The 14480-nt window shown below is 41.7% G+C and overlaps 1 protein-coding gene across 9 annotated transcripts in view; it reads right to left on the reverse strand.

The window, feature by feature from the left end:
* The window catches only part of MBTD1 (mbt domain containing 1), a 76211-nt gene that overhangs the window by 43046 nt on the left and 18685 nt on the right, over nucleotides 1–14480 (reverse strand). For 6 of the 9 annotated variants that reach the window (XM_062175587.1, XM_062175588.1, XM_062175590.1 and 3 more), the window contains 2 exons: nucleotides 5172–5353; nucleotides 1280–1419 (listed from right to left, as the gene is read on the reverse strand). In XM_062175587.1, coding sequence (XP_062031571.1) covers nucleotides 1280–1419; nucleotides 5172–5325 — 294 coding nt within the window. In that variant the 5' untranslated portion in view covers nucleotides 5326–5353. Of the gene's footprint in view, nucleotides 1–1279; nucleotides 1420–5171; nucleotides 5381–14480 lie in introns of all 9 variants that reach the window. The other 3 variants (XM_062175591.1, XM_062175589.1, XM_062175584.1) reach the window with 2 other exon arrangements.

Consider the following 14480-nt stretch of genomic DNA (forward strand, 5'->3'; position numbering starts at 1 on the left):
CAAGAACAGTTAAGTAAATAGGATTCTTTTTCATCCCCCCCACCACTGAAATTTAATTTGATTGCATTCTACTCATTCTGCTTAAGTAAACAAAGGTTTAGAAAATTATTAAAGCGGGAGGGGGGAACATACAAGGGATTTTAACAAGGAGAAATTTTTTCTGGAGTTCTGCTCCAATGTATATATTATCTACACAGGTAGCAGAGTTGGCATAGCCTAAAACAGCAATATGCGAATTAATATGTTAATAAAAAATTATATCCCGTAGATGTTAAAATATAGGCTGTGGTAGATATTTGATTCCTTCTTAAAGTAGATAGAACCAGTGGTTATTTACTCATGCAGGCTGCCAAGCTTCGCTATTTATATGGTAAGAGAAGATGATTTAATGTTCAGAGAGCAAGTGACTGAGGTTTATACCTTTAGTGCTAACGCAAAAGATCAATGAAAAATGATCATGGGCCAAATTCACAGTGTGACAAACTGCCATCCATGTGGGTACAGACCACTGCTCAGGATCTTTTGTACTGTCTATCTGAAATATAGAAATACATCTAAGTGATGTATTTCCTTAATCTGGGGAACTAAAATAATTCTTTCAGTGCTATGTAATGATCACAGTAAGCTAAATGACAATAAGAAAAATGTGATCATACAACAAAAGATACTACAAAAATCAGTTATGTAATACCTTTATGTGATATTATAACAACTTGGACCAATGGTCAGTCTTCAGTCATTCCGTAGGCACGGGTGTATATTTAAAGAGAGACTGTTTTCTTCCCATACTATGTTTTCCATACTACATTTATATTTTCAAAAATGTTAGTTGAATCAACCAAATATATTTGGTCAAATTACCAGGTAGGTTGTGCTCAAAAGTACAAAGCAAGGATGATGGGGAAGTAAGACCATCAAAGAGTTTACCTTGATGTTAACTCACAAGGAAACGGGGGAAAAATGGTTTCAGTTTCTTGACGGTATATTTGGTATATATAGCTGTTTACTGTCTTTACATTTATTTGAAAAAGGATATTTTCAATTCACTCAAACAAACATTCATAGTTTGCTTTGGATGGTATGTTTTGTCCATTCAGAACAGTTGTTCAATTTTGTAAGTGGAGCAAATTTTTGGAGTTCTCCCATTTCCTAAAAACATGGGGTATCACATAACTGGCCAATTGGGTGGAGGTGGAGTGCAGTGAATCACAATCAAATGACAGATAAATGGTGAAAGCCACAGAAACAACAGATATAAAGAATAAGAAGGTTTCTGTACCGTTACCTGAAGTCTGGCCAAAATGCTTGCCTTCTTGGAGTTTGACGAATAACTTCTTGAACACGAAACGCTACAGAAACGCTTTGTTTTAGAGTAAAAGGCATCTCGCACGCCAACCATCCCACACATCTCGCAGGTAGCTAATTAACAAAATAAAAACTTGGGTGTTATGATCAAATAATAAAGTAAGTTTTAATCTAACAGTTCGATAATCTCTCCAATTATCTAAAGAACTTTGTTAAAAATCTGCTGTGAATGGCCGGCGCCGCGGCTCACTAGGCTAATCCTCCACCTTGCGGCGCCGGCACACCGGGTTCTAGTCCCGGTCGGGGCACCGATCCTGTCCCGGTTGCCCCTCTTCCAGGCCAGCTCTCTGCTGTGGCCAGGGAGTGCAGTGGAGGATGGAGGCTTGGGCCCTGCACCCCATGGGAGACCAGGAGAAGCACCTGGCTCCTGCCATCGGATCAGCGCGGTGTGCCAGCCGCAGCGCGCCTACCGTGGCGGCCATTGGAGGGTGAACCAACGGCAAAAGGAAGACCTTTCTCTCTGTCTCTCTCTCACTGTCCACTCTGCCTGTCAAAAATAAAAAAAAATTAAAAAAAAAAATCTGCTGCGAAAATTTCTTCTACCTTCTATATAAGTGGTAAGCGATGCCTACACAAAAGTCAGGAAAAAAATGGTATGATGTCATGATGAGGGGCTTGATGTCTAATAATAGTTCAAGGTCTAAAAGGCTTTAAAAAGGCTGAAAAGACACAAACAAATGTAAGTCAGATTCAACTAACATTTTCCTCATGCTTACCAGGTGCCTGGCATTTTCATATAACACTATGAATTTCTGCTTTTGAAAGGGTTATAAGCCAAAGATGCAAAGTGAAACACAATTTTTTGCTGCAAAGTGCAGTACAAGCCTTCAAAATACTGCAAAGTTTGAAATCTAAAACGAGCTAACACTTAGAAAAATGCTAAGGCAAATCTAAGACAAGAATTCCTTCTGGTTATGTTCAGGAAACAAGGAGGAAGGGATAGGTTCAAAGCTTGAGATAGATACGCTGTTACCAAGCATACGGCGAGAAACAGTAGAACTCCTAACTACTCTCGCACATAATTAACAATATCCTGAGAGGCAGAATCAGAAGAAAAAGGTTCACAAGAACTTAAGTTCAAGAAAGGTGAACAGTAACATAACAAACAACTGCCCTGAGTGGGCTAAAGTCTCCACTCATACAGTTTGACTAGAGGGACTTGTAGTGTAACCAGCACTTATCAATCTATGAGAAATGACAAAAAACCCAAAAAACAAAAAAACCCAGATGATTTAGAAATGAACAAAGGGTATCCAATAGGAGAGAACATAGAAAGATTTTCTCCTATAAATTCTAGGATAGATTGTTAAAAACGTAGATAATCACTTAGATAAAATAGCTGTGATGCAAAGGGGATACTGAATCCTTGCCAAGAATCATCCATCAAACCACAATTCCCAAGACTAGGATGCTGTTCATGGCTGTATCTCTAGTATTTAAAACAGATGGCGACAAACACCAAGTCTTGACAAATTTTAGTTTTTACTCTGATAAGATCACCAGACTGATGCAATCACCAAACCATGGCAAGAATAATAATAGGAGTTAAAAAATTGATAACATCTCTTCTGTAGCTTTGTTAGTCAGGACTAAGAAATCTGGGCTAGAATAGAAAACATTTCAGTAGGTTTTAACTGATAGGATGACCACACCCTAGTGGGCCCTAAATCAACGTTTTGATATTGTCTGCAGGGCTATGCACCAGGGGCCCAAGCACTCTGGGCATCCTCTGCTGGCCTGCAGCTGGGACATGAACAGGCAGGCGCCCATATGACAAAGCTGCAAATGGCAGAGTACCACAACACCAGTCCCATAAAAACATCTTTAAAAAACAGAAAGTCCAAGACCAAAAGTTACTAAGAAAAAAGGTACACAGAGAGATTCAGTTTCATACCTGGACCTAAAAAATAAAATTAATAGCAAAAACTGAAAACTGGTTTCAACAGGTTCAGTTTAGGCAGTAAAGACCAAAGGATGTGAGTTACTTGCTAATTTAGCATTATTTCCAGAATATAAAGCAATTTTCATGGTATTAATGGAAACAGTGTCGTAAAAAGGGGAAAGAAGGGCTGACTATTTTCTGCCATAATCACTTAGGGTGACCACCCATTTTCTTAAGGTGTTATTAGGATGAGTTCTCACCATACTATTATATAATGTGAAATATCCCAAGAAGAAAGTGATCAGCATATTGACAACTTAAATCACAATGATACCATGACAGAGGAGTAGAGCAACTATGGTTAACTCGGCATGCCCCAGAGACCTCAACAGAACTGAGTTCACTGTGAAGAGATGTCATTAGAAAAGGATTAGGATTATCCTGCGTAACTTTTTTTTTTTTTTTTTTTTGACAGGCAGAGTTAGTGAGAGAGAGAAAGGTCTTCCTTCCGTTGGTTCACCCCCCAAATGGCCGCTACGGCTGGCGCACTGCGGCAATCCAAAGCCAGGAGCCAGGTGCTTCCTCCTGGTCTCCCATGTAGGTGCAGGGCCCAAGCACTTGGGCCATCCTCCAATGCCTTTCCGGGCCACAGCAGAGAGCTGGGCTGGAAGAGGAACAACTGTAACAGAATCCGGTGCCCCGACTGGGAGTAGAACCCAGGGTGCCAGCGCCGCAGGCGGAGGATTAGCCTGGTGAGCTACGGCGCTGGCCATCTGTGTAGCTTTAAAAAACAAAATTAAGACCGTAAGACATGGGGCCAGGGCCAGCATCCCATATCGGCTCCAGTTCGTGTCCTGGCTGCTGCTTTTCTGATCCAGCTCTCTGCTGATGGCCTAGGAAAGCAGAAGAAGATGGCCTAAGTACTTGGGCCCCTGCACCCACGTGGAAAACCCAGAAGAAGCTGCTGGTTCATGGCTTTAGATAGGCCTAGCTCCAGCCATTGTGGCCATTTGGGGAGTGAACTAGTGGATGGAAGACCTTTCTGTCTGTCCCTCCCTCTCTGTTTTTAACTCTACCTCTCAAATAAAAAATCTTAAAAAAAAAAAAAGATCACAAGACAAAAGTCAAAGCAAGATAATTTTGGTTCATTCTAAAAAGTAATCTAGTGGTTAGAGAATACCATCAGATGAAACTGCTTTCTGAGTTAGAACATATCCTATCACTCCAAGTAGTAAACAGCAAGCTTCTGGTAGGGAGCTGAAGGTCTCTCTCAACTTTAAGGCCCTACAAACTTCCAGTTACACAGGAATTTATTATCTCATTGCTGACTTTATGCTCACATTTTTCTTGGTAACATTTTATTTTATTTTTTTTTGACAGGCAGAGTGGATAGAGAGAGAGAGAGACAGAGAGAAAGGTCTTCCTTTTTGCCATTGGTTCACCCTCCAATGGCCACTGCGGACGGTGCATCTCGCTGATCCCAAGCCAGGAGCCAGGTGCTTCTCCTGGTCTCCCATGCGGGTGCAGGGCCCAAGCACTTGGGCCATCATCCTCCACTGCCTTCCCGGGCCATAGCAGAGAGCTGGCCTGGAAGAGGGGCAACCGGGATAGAATCCGGCGCCCCAAGCGGGACTAGAACCCGGTGTGCCAGCGCCGCAAGGCGGAGGATTAGCCTGTTAAGCCACGGCGCTGGCCGGTAACTTTTTATTTTTATTTTGTCCTATTTGCTTGCCATGAGAAGGAGGTAGGCAAAATAAAGAGATCGAACACAAAATTCAGTGTTCTTATCTGGAACTGTAAAGTTCAGGCTTTGTCTCTACACACTGCCATTTAAACATTCTAAGAAGAACAACAGAAGCAGTCAAAGGAAACACATTCTCAAAGACAAAACTGTATATCACAGGTGAAGGTTATAAATACTCACCCATGCCAGATTTCCCGTCTGGGTAAGTGTAGACTTGCCCATTGTTTTTGATAATGGGGAGATTGGAAGGTAAAGGAGCAACTTCTTCTTCACTCTCCTCAGAGCTGGAGCTGCTACTTGTGTCCTCACTGCAGCTGTCATAACCGTCAAACATCCCGGATCCCGGACACGTCTCTTCGTTTCTGTGTGTATCGTGAGGAATGTTCAGTCTTAGAAGCAGAAGAAACCAATAACACATGATGCAGCGTAAGACCTTACCACGCATCCTGAGATCTGACAAACGAAAATTTAGCCCTGAAAAATTTTATTTTGCATTGAAAAGCTTAATGTGTCAAAATGGAGTCCTCAACTTCTAGGAAACACAAATCCATTAGCTTTCTTATTAACTGGTAAGAGTAATAATGATGATGGTGAGAGAACACTGAAAGTGAATCAGAAGACATGTAACTCAGTCTTGCCTAACAAAGTGTGTCATTTCTCCTCTTTAAAAAGGTTAGATCAAATGATTCCTTGCTTAAAAAAAAAAAAAAAAAAAAAACAAAAAACGAGAGGCTCAACATATTCTAATAATGGTGCCATAACCCTCAACCATTTTTTAGTACTATGCTTTTAGAATTGATTTTAAAAGGAAGATCTATTGCTTGTGTTCACTTTAGAATTACTCCCTTTCTTCTCCCCAACAGTTTTCTCTCATTTGTTCATCCATCTTACTTAGCAAAGTAAGATGTATTTTCAAAGAATCAAAATTTCTGACCTTCGGGAAATTTAAAAAGAATCAGATTCTGAAGAATTATTGCAGAAGTTCTAGCAACACTGTGATCTGATAAGGTGGTAGGTAATGGGTTAATTCTTGTTTAAGAAGGAGAGTGGTGCTATGAACAGATCTGGGTCCTAGAGACTTTACCATTTGTTAGCTATGAACTTCAGCCAGTTATGAATTTCTGCTTTACTCATTCAACAGGCATATACCAAGCATTTCTGTATATCACACGAACTGAGGTGAAAGAGTGAAGTATAAAGCAGACAAGATCTGGGGGTTTCAAAGATTGTAGTCCACGACGAGAGGCCACTAAGCAAGGGCGAGTGATGACACAGGAATTTCAGCAAGGGCAGTCGGCGGAGATTCAGCAGTGAAGAAAGGCCTCGGTGAGGGTAAGACCCTGAGAACAATACACACAGGGTGTCTGGTGTGGGATAGTCTAGGCAAAGGAAAGAACAGGATAAAGGCATCCAGGCTGGAATAAATGCAGCACACTGACAGGTGAGTGTGGCTGGTGTCCAGTGTGAGAGGTGTGGGTCAGAGGAGGATCTAGCAGCCAGATCACCACTGCCCTTTAAGGCAGCTTAGCAAAGGAACTGATTTTTTCCCCCTGAGGGTAATAAGAGGACACTGTGAACTATTTATTGCAGAGCCTTGTCTATACATTTAGTAAACACTGGATTCTAAGTTCTAATAAATTCATTAGGCCACCTTCATGGGGAAGTGACATTTCATACCCCTAGTTTGCATACAGACTTGTCTAATCTACAGTCAACTCAGCAGAGACCCACTGTTAACAGACATCTTGGTTTCAGTAATTATTAGCTGCTAATATTAACAACAATTGAGACCATCTTTAATGAAAGTACCATGATCAAATATACTTAAGAGATGTTCCTTACTTCAACGTCTTTCTGTATCTTTAATATCAAGATGATTAAAGAAGAACATAATGCAGTCTTTTCCAAAGTATCCTGAAGAAATAATGCTTTCTGATCTTTTCTATATTCCTGGCACACACAGATAATAACCATCTGTACGAGACAAGGGTAGTAAGCCCATTGATAAAACCAGCCCGAGGCCTTAACTGTCCCTAATAGTGCAGGGATGAATATCCTGACACACTAGTTGGTTAACTATATTCTACTTAAGGAATGTTGCTTGCTAAATATTTTGTCTTATGTTACGACAGAGCTGGTATAGCCTGTGTAAAAACTTACCATGTATTTACTATGGTGTAGTTTACGTGGAAAATCCTGCATCCGATCAAAACTCCTGAAAAGGGGTTGTAACTTTAATGAAAGAATGGGTGATGAGTAAAACTGAATTACACGCAAAGACGACCGATAGGGAATCTTTTTCTGTCCACACCTTGGGTGGAGGGGCTTGTGTGAGATTTTGTAATCACAGGCCTGCCCTCATGATTGAGTCTTTTTTTTGACAGGCAGAGTGGACAGTGAGAGAGAGAGATACAGAGAGAAAGGTCTTCCTTTACCATTGGTTCACCCTCCAATGGCCGCTGTGGCCGGTGCACCGAGCTGATCCGAAGCGGGGAGCCCGGTGCTTCTCCTGGTCTCCCATGGGGTGCAGGGCCCAAGCACTTGGGCCATCCTCCACTGCACTCCCGGGCCATAGCAGAGAGCTGGCCTGGAAGAGGGGCAACCGGGACAGAGTCCGGTGCCCCGACCGGGACTAGAACCTGGTGTGCCGGCGCCGCAAGGCGGAGGATTAGCTTACTGAGCCACGGTGCCGGTCTTGATATTGTAATATACCCTCCCTTCTATGGTCAGGAAATCCATAGGCCAAAAAATTAAAGAAATTCCAGAAATTAAGTAGTGCACTTTAACAACCAGTAGAAGCAATCTTAAATCGTATCAGGAGGTAGTCACTTAAATTCAAGCCTTTCAGTATCCCCAGAGATTTTATCAAACAAGCACATATCCAAGCCACCCCAGCAACAAATCAGCAGAAACCAATTTAAGAAGCCCCCTAACACCAAGCACTAAAATTGCCAGAGATACAGTATAAAATGAGTTCAAGAAATAAAAATATTATTAAAAACGAGCAAAGGTAATTTAAAGAAGTCACAAGATTAGGCATGACTAAAAAGAATTAGGGAAATGGAAGGCGTCTATTGAGAAAACATCAACAGTACAGCAGAGAGGAACAGGAAAATGGAAATAAGAGGTGAAGATCTAATAAATATCTACTAATCACCACACTGAAGCTCAGTAGTCACCAAGCCTAACTCACACACACTCAGCCCAATCAGCTGTTTAGGACCTGCCCGTTAAATATGACGAGATAGGCAAGGATCCCTGACCATTTGAGAAAGGTCTAGAAGAATGTGAAAGATGAAAACAAATCTTCAGGAAAAAGTAATCTGCAAGGGACAAAAGCAAATGCAGGGAGGGACCAAAAGACAACTTCCAAAATATTAACTAATTCTTCAGAGATGTAAGAATGGGACATTAGAGAAGATGGGTCTTGGATTTCTCACATCGAGTACCAGCTGGATTCCTAGCTGTTTCACTTCTGATTCAGCTTCCTACTAATGTGCCAGGGAAGGCAGCAGATGTTGCCCAAGTATCTGGACCCCTGCCCAGGATGGAATTCCTGGTTCCTGGCCTTGGTCTGGACCAGCCCCAGCTGTGTTGGCCATTTGGGGAGGAAACCAGTAGATTGTAAAGCTTGTCTCCTCCCCATCAACCCTCACTTTGGGAGAAAGATAAAAAGCTCCCATCTGGTGGCTCACTCTCCAAATGTTTGCAAAGGGCCAAAGCTAGGAACTGAAGCGAAAGCATTATCCAGGTCTACCAAACAGATGTCAGGAATCCAATCACTGGAATTCCACTGCTGCCTCCGAGGATCTGCATTAGAAGGAAAGCTGGCTGGATTCCTGGCTTCAGCCCCCAGCCCTGGGCTGCTTTGGGCATTTGCAAGTGACCAGTGGATAGGAACATTTTTTTTTTTTTTTTTTTTTGCCTTTCAAAACAACTACAAAATATTGTAAAAAGAATTAAAGAATGACATAAATAGACACGTACTATATTCATGGATCAGTTATAGTAATATGATTAAAATTCTAATTCCTTCCAAAGTGATTTAAATATTTAACAGAATCCAATTAAAATCACAAGATTTTTGAGTTGAAACTGATAAGGTGATTTCAGAATCATATGGAGTTGCAAAGTATCTAGCATAGCCAAAAATCTGAAAAGAGCAAAGTTGAAAGACAGGCTTCCTGACTCTAAGACAGATATACTATGAAATGATAGTGATCAAATCATGGATTTTGGCATGAATATAGACAAGCAGATTAACAAAACTGAATGCAGTCTAGATGCAGACCCATGTGCGTGTGTCTGTGTGTGTTTTGTGGGGAAGGGGTAATGTGTGAAAAGGTAAAAAGTCTTTAAACAAATGATGACAGAAAAATTAGATATCCATACATTAAGAAAAAAATTTGGGGCTGGTATTGTGGTGTAGCTCGTAAAGCTGCTGCATGTGATGATGGGCAATGTCGGCATCCCATATGGGTGTGGGTTCGAGTCCAGCTGCTCCACTTCTGATCCAGCTCCCTGCTAATGTACCTAGGAAAGCAGCAGAGGATGGCTCAAGTCCTTGGATCCCTGCACCCATGTGGGAGACCCAGAAGAAGCTCCTGGCTTCAGTCTAGTCCAGCCTTGGCTGTTGCAGCCACTTGGGGAGTGAACCAATGGATGGAAGACCTCTCTGTCTCTCTGTCACTCTGCCTTTCAAATAATTAAAAAAAACAAACAAACACAACTTTAATCTGTACCTATCACATAAAAATATTAAAAATTAATTTACAAATGGGTAATAGACTTAAATGTAGGAGCTAAGAATATAAAACTTCTAGGAAAAAGGAGAGAAAAGAATCATGACCTTGGGTTAGTCAAAGTTTTTAGGTATGACATCAAATGTAGGATCCATAAGACAACACTGATAAACCTGGATTTTAGTAAAATTAAGAATTTTTTTTCTTTGAAAGACACTGTTAACAGAATAAGACAAGAACAGCCCAGGAAAAAGTATCTATAAATTATATATCTGATAAATTATTTGTATCTTTAAGAAGTATCAAAACCCAATGATCAAAACAATCCAATCAACAAAATACAAGCAGATAATTCAAATAAGACATATAAATGGCACGTAAAGAAAAGATGCTCAACATCACTGGTCATTTAGGGGATATACATTACAACTTTTAACATACTTGTGAGAAGTGGCCAAAAGAACAAAACTCAATGGTGTAGCAAATATGGAACTCTCATATATTGCAGATGAAAACTTAAAATAGCACAAGCACTTGGGAAACAGTTTCTTAGAAAATTAAACATTATACCACTACCACCCATTCCACTCCTAATTATGTAAGAGAAAAGAAAACATGTGTCTATATAAAGGCACATATACAAATGGTCATAATAGCCCAAACTGGAAACAACTTACAAGTTTGCCGGTAAGTAAATGAACAACGGTGAATTCACATGACTACTCTACTTTGCTACCCAGTAATAAAACGGAATAAATTAATACAGAAAACACAGATAAAACTCAAAATAATTATGCCAAATGAAAGCCAGATGAAACTAAAGAGTAAACACTTCATGATCACTTTTTCATAAAATTCTAGAAAATGCAAAGTAGTGTAAAAGGACAGAAAGCATACCAGTAATTACTCAGGGATGGGGTGGGGACCAGGGCTAAGTAGAAAAGGTTATAAAAGATTATGAGAAGGGGCCTTCAATGTGGGTAAAGCTGCCGCCTGTGATGCTGGCATCCTATATGGGCTCCTGGCTGCTCCACTTCTGATCCAGCTCCCTGCTAATGTCCTGAGTGCTTGGGCCCCTGCTACCCACGTGGGAGTCCTGGAAGAAGCTCCTGGCTTTGGCCTGGCCCAGCTCTGGTGGCTGTCATCTGGGGAGTGAACCAGTAGATGAAGGATCTCTAACTCTGCCTTCCAAATAAATCTTACAAACAAAAACAAACATGAGAAAAAGATGTATATGTTCATATTTAGATTGTGGTGATGGGTTTCATGGGTATAAACCTGTATCAAATGATCCAACTGCACACTTTGAGTATAAAGCAAAAAAAAAAAGGGCAAAATTATTCATGGGCCTGCATCACAGTACAGTGGGTTAAGCTGCCACTTGTGACATCCATATCTCATTTTAGCACCTGTTTGAGTCCTGGCTGCTCCCCTTCCAATCCAGATCCCTACTAATACACTTGGGAAAACAGTGGAATATGGCCCAAGTACTAGGGCTGTCACTGATATAAGAGACCTGGATGGAGTTCCAGGCTCCTGGCTTTGTCCTGGCTCAACCCTGGCTGTTAGGTCCATTTGGGGAATGACCCAGTGGATGGAAGATCAGTCTTTCCTTCCCTGTCACATGTCTTTCAAAAACATAAATAATCTTAAAACTATACCCAAATTATCAACCAATTATAATGACAGGATAAAGATATTTTTAGATATTCCAATTCTCAAGACTTAGCTCCCCTGTTTACTTTTTCTTGGGAAATTATCAAATGTGCTTCATTATATCATCAAAGTAACCAAGAAAAGAGCCAGATAGTTCATTTAGCAACTAAATGATCCAACCAGGACAAAGCTAAAGGGAGCTTCTAAGGCAATGAAAAGGAGATTTACTATGACTACTGCTGTAAAGCAAGTCTAGAAGGCAACCACACTGTATCAGAGGAGGGTGGATGGCAACTCTGAAGTGGTTCAACAAAATAAAACAAAAAAAACAAAAAAACAAGGCAATTATTATCTCTAGGGAAAAAAAAAGTTGTATCAGAAAGAAAACACAGTACAGTGACTCGCTGAGCTACAGTGAACACTATTTATTATATAAACACTAGTAATTTAACCAAACTTTTAAGCCAATGAAGTGGGTAAGTCTGAAAACAAGATGATGCCTCATTTCCCAATGAGATAAAAAAGCAGCAAGATCTTTTTAAAAAAGATTTATTTATTTGAAAGGGAGGGAGAGAGAGAGGGAGAGAGGGAGAGAGAGGGAGAGAGGGAGAGAGAGGGAGAGAGGGAGAGAGGGAGAGAGGGAGAGAGGGAGAGAGGGAGAGAGAGGGAGAGAGAGGGAGAGAGAGGGAGAGAGAGGGAGAGAGAGGGAGAGAGAGACTTTTCATTCACTGGTTCATTCCCCAAATGGCCACAATGGCTAGGGCTAGGCCATTCCTTCTGGGTCTCCCACATGGGTGCAGGGACCCAAGTACTTGGGTCATCTGCTGCTGCCTTCCCAGGCACATTAACAGAAAGCTGGATCCAAAGTGGAGTAGCCAGGACTCAAATTGGTGCTTTTATAGGATGCTGGCACTGTAGGCAGGTTAACCTGCTGCACCGCAACGATGGCATCCCCAAAACAGCAAGTTTTTTTGATGAACTTGAATAAAAACAATTTGGGTGATGGAGACAGAAAGGGCAAATGTCTACTTACAGTTATTGAGCTATACATTTTTGTTTTTCATAAAGCTTTATTTATTACATTTAAATTACTGTACTTTCTACTTCTTTTAAGGATAACAGATTTCTAACTATAGAATACTTAACATTTTATTTATAAGTTATAATTTATAGATATCCCAATAGAAGACACTTGGGTTCCCTTTACCTTGACTATTACCATTTTGTCCCATTTATTCCTCTCTACATGTAAATTTTTTTTTTTTTTTTTACATTCAACCATTTGTGAATGGCTTATACATTTCAAGCTTCTTTACTTCTACCTATCAAGGCTGGAAACACCACAGAGGTTCGTCAACTGTGATAACATTAACAATTTGACCAGATAAAGCTGTGTTGTGAGGGGCCGCCTTGTATTTTTTTTTTTTTTTAAGATTTACTTATTTGAAAGTCAGAGTTACACAGAGAGAGGCAGAGAGGCAGAGGCAGAGAGACAAAGAGGTGTCTTCCACCCACTGGTTCACTCCTCAATTGGCTGCAACAGCTGGAGCGGCACTGATCTGAAGCCAGGAGCTTCTTCTGGGTCTTCTATGCAGGTGCAGGGGCCCAATAACCTGGGCTGTTCTCTACTGCTTTCCCAGACGACAGCAGAGAGCTGGATCTGAAGTGCAGCAGCCGGGCCTCGAACTGGCGCACATATGGGATGCTGGCTTTACTTGCTATGCCACAGAGACAGCCCTGGTCTGTGCATTATTAAGATGCTTAGTTAGGGGCCAGTGCTGTGGCACAGTGGGTTAAAGCCCCGGCCTGCACATTCCATATGGGTGCCAGTTCGAGTCCTGGCTGCTCCACTTCTGATCCAGTTCCCTGCTGATGTGCCTTGGAGGGCAGTGGAGGATGGCCCAGATCTTCAGGCCCCTGTGGGAGACCCCAAGGAAGCTCCTGACTTCAGATTGGCTTAGCTCCAGCTGTTGTGGCCATTTGGGGAGCAAACCAGCGGATGGAAGACCTGTCTCTACCCCTGTCTGTAACTTTCAAATAAATAAAATAAATCTTATGAAAAAAAAAAAAAAGATGCTTAGTTAGCATCATTTCTAGCAGTATTGCCTCCCCACCCGCTGTGACAACCAGAAATGCTTCCTGGCATTGCTAGGTGTCCTCTGGAGACAAAACAATCCCAGGTAAGGAATATTTACCTTGCACCCTCACGTGTTTTTCCCAATAATAAGGCCCCTCTCTTTCAGAATCGGAGCTCAGCTATCCTCTTCAAAAAATTTAGATTAACCCAATACTTTCACTACTCTATCCTCTGCCAGCCTTGTCAATTGACTCAGCCATGTCCTTTAGATCCTTTTTCCTCCAGTTCAGGTTTGCATACCATGTCATGTCTTAGTCTTTAATCTGGAAGGAGACTTTAAGAATGCAGTTCCATTAAAGAAAAAGCTATTTTTAAAGAACAATTTGGTTTAAATTTACAGAAAAACTGAAAATATAGCACAGAATTCCTCAATTCTGACATCTTTTATTTTATTTATTTATTTATTTTTTTTTTATTTTTTGACAGGCAGAGTGGACAGTGAGAGAGAGACAGAGAGAAAGGTCTTCCTTTTTGCCGTTGGTTTACCCTCCAATGGCCGCCGCGGTAGGCGCGCTGCGGCCGGCGCACTGCGCCGATCCGATGGCAGGAGCCAGGTGCTTCTCCTGGTCTCCCATGGGGTGCAGGGCCCAAGGACTTGGGCCATCCTCCACTGCACTCCCTGGCCACAGCAGAGAGCTGGCCTGGAAGAGGGGCAACCGGGACAGGATCGGTGCCCTGACCGGGACTAGAACCCGGTGTGCCGGCGCCGCAAGGCAGAGGATTAGCCTAGTGAGCCGCGGCGCAGGCCTGACATCTTCTATTTGTACTTTTTCCTTTAAAATTAACGAACCAATAATGATACATCAGCTGAAGTCTATATTCTGATTACTTTTTTTTAGATTTATTATTTATTTGAAAGAGTTACACAGAGAGGAGAGGCAGAGAGAGAAAGTCTTCCATCCGCTGGTTCACTTCCCAATGGGCCACAACGGCCGGAGCTGCGCCGATCCGAAG

Source organism: Lepus europaeus, chromosome 18, assembly GCF_033115175.1.
Source record: "Lepus europaeus isolate LE1 chromosome 18, mLepTim1.pri, whole genome shotgun sequence".
Lineage (NCBI taxonomy): Eukaryota > Metazoa > Chordata > Mammalia > Lagomorpha > Leporidae > Lepus > Lepus europaeus.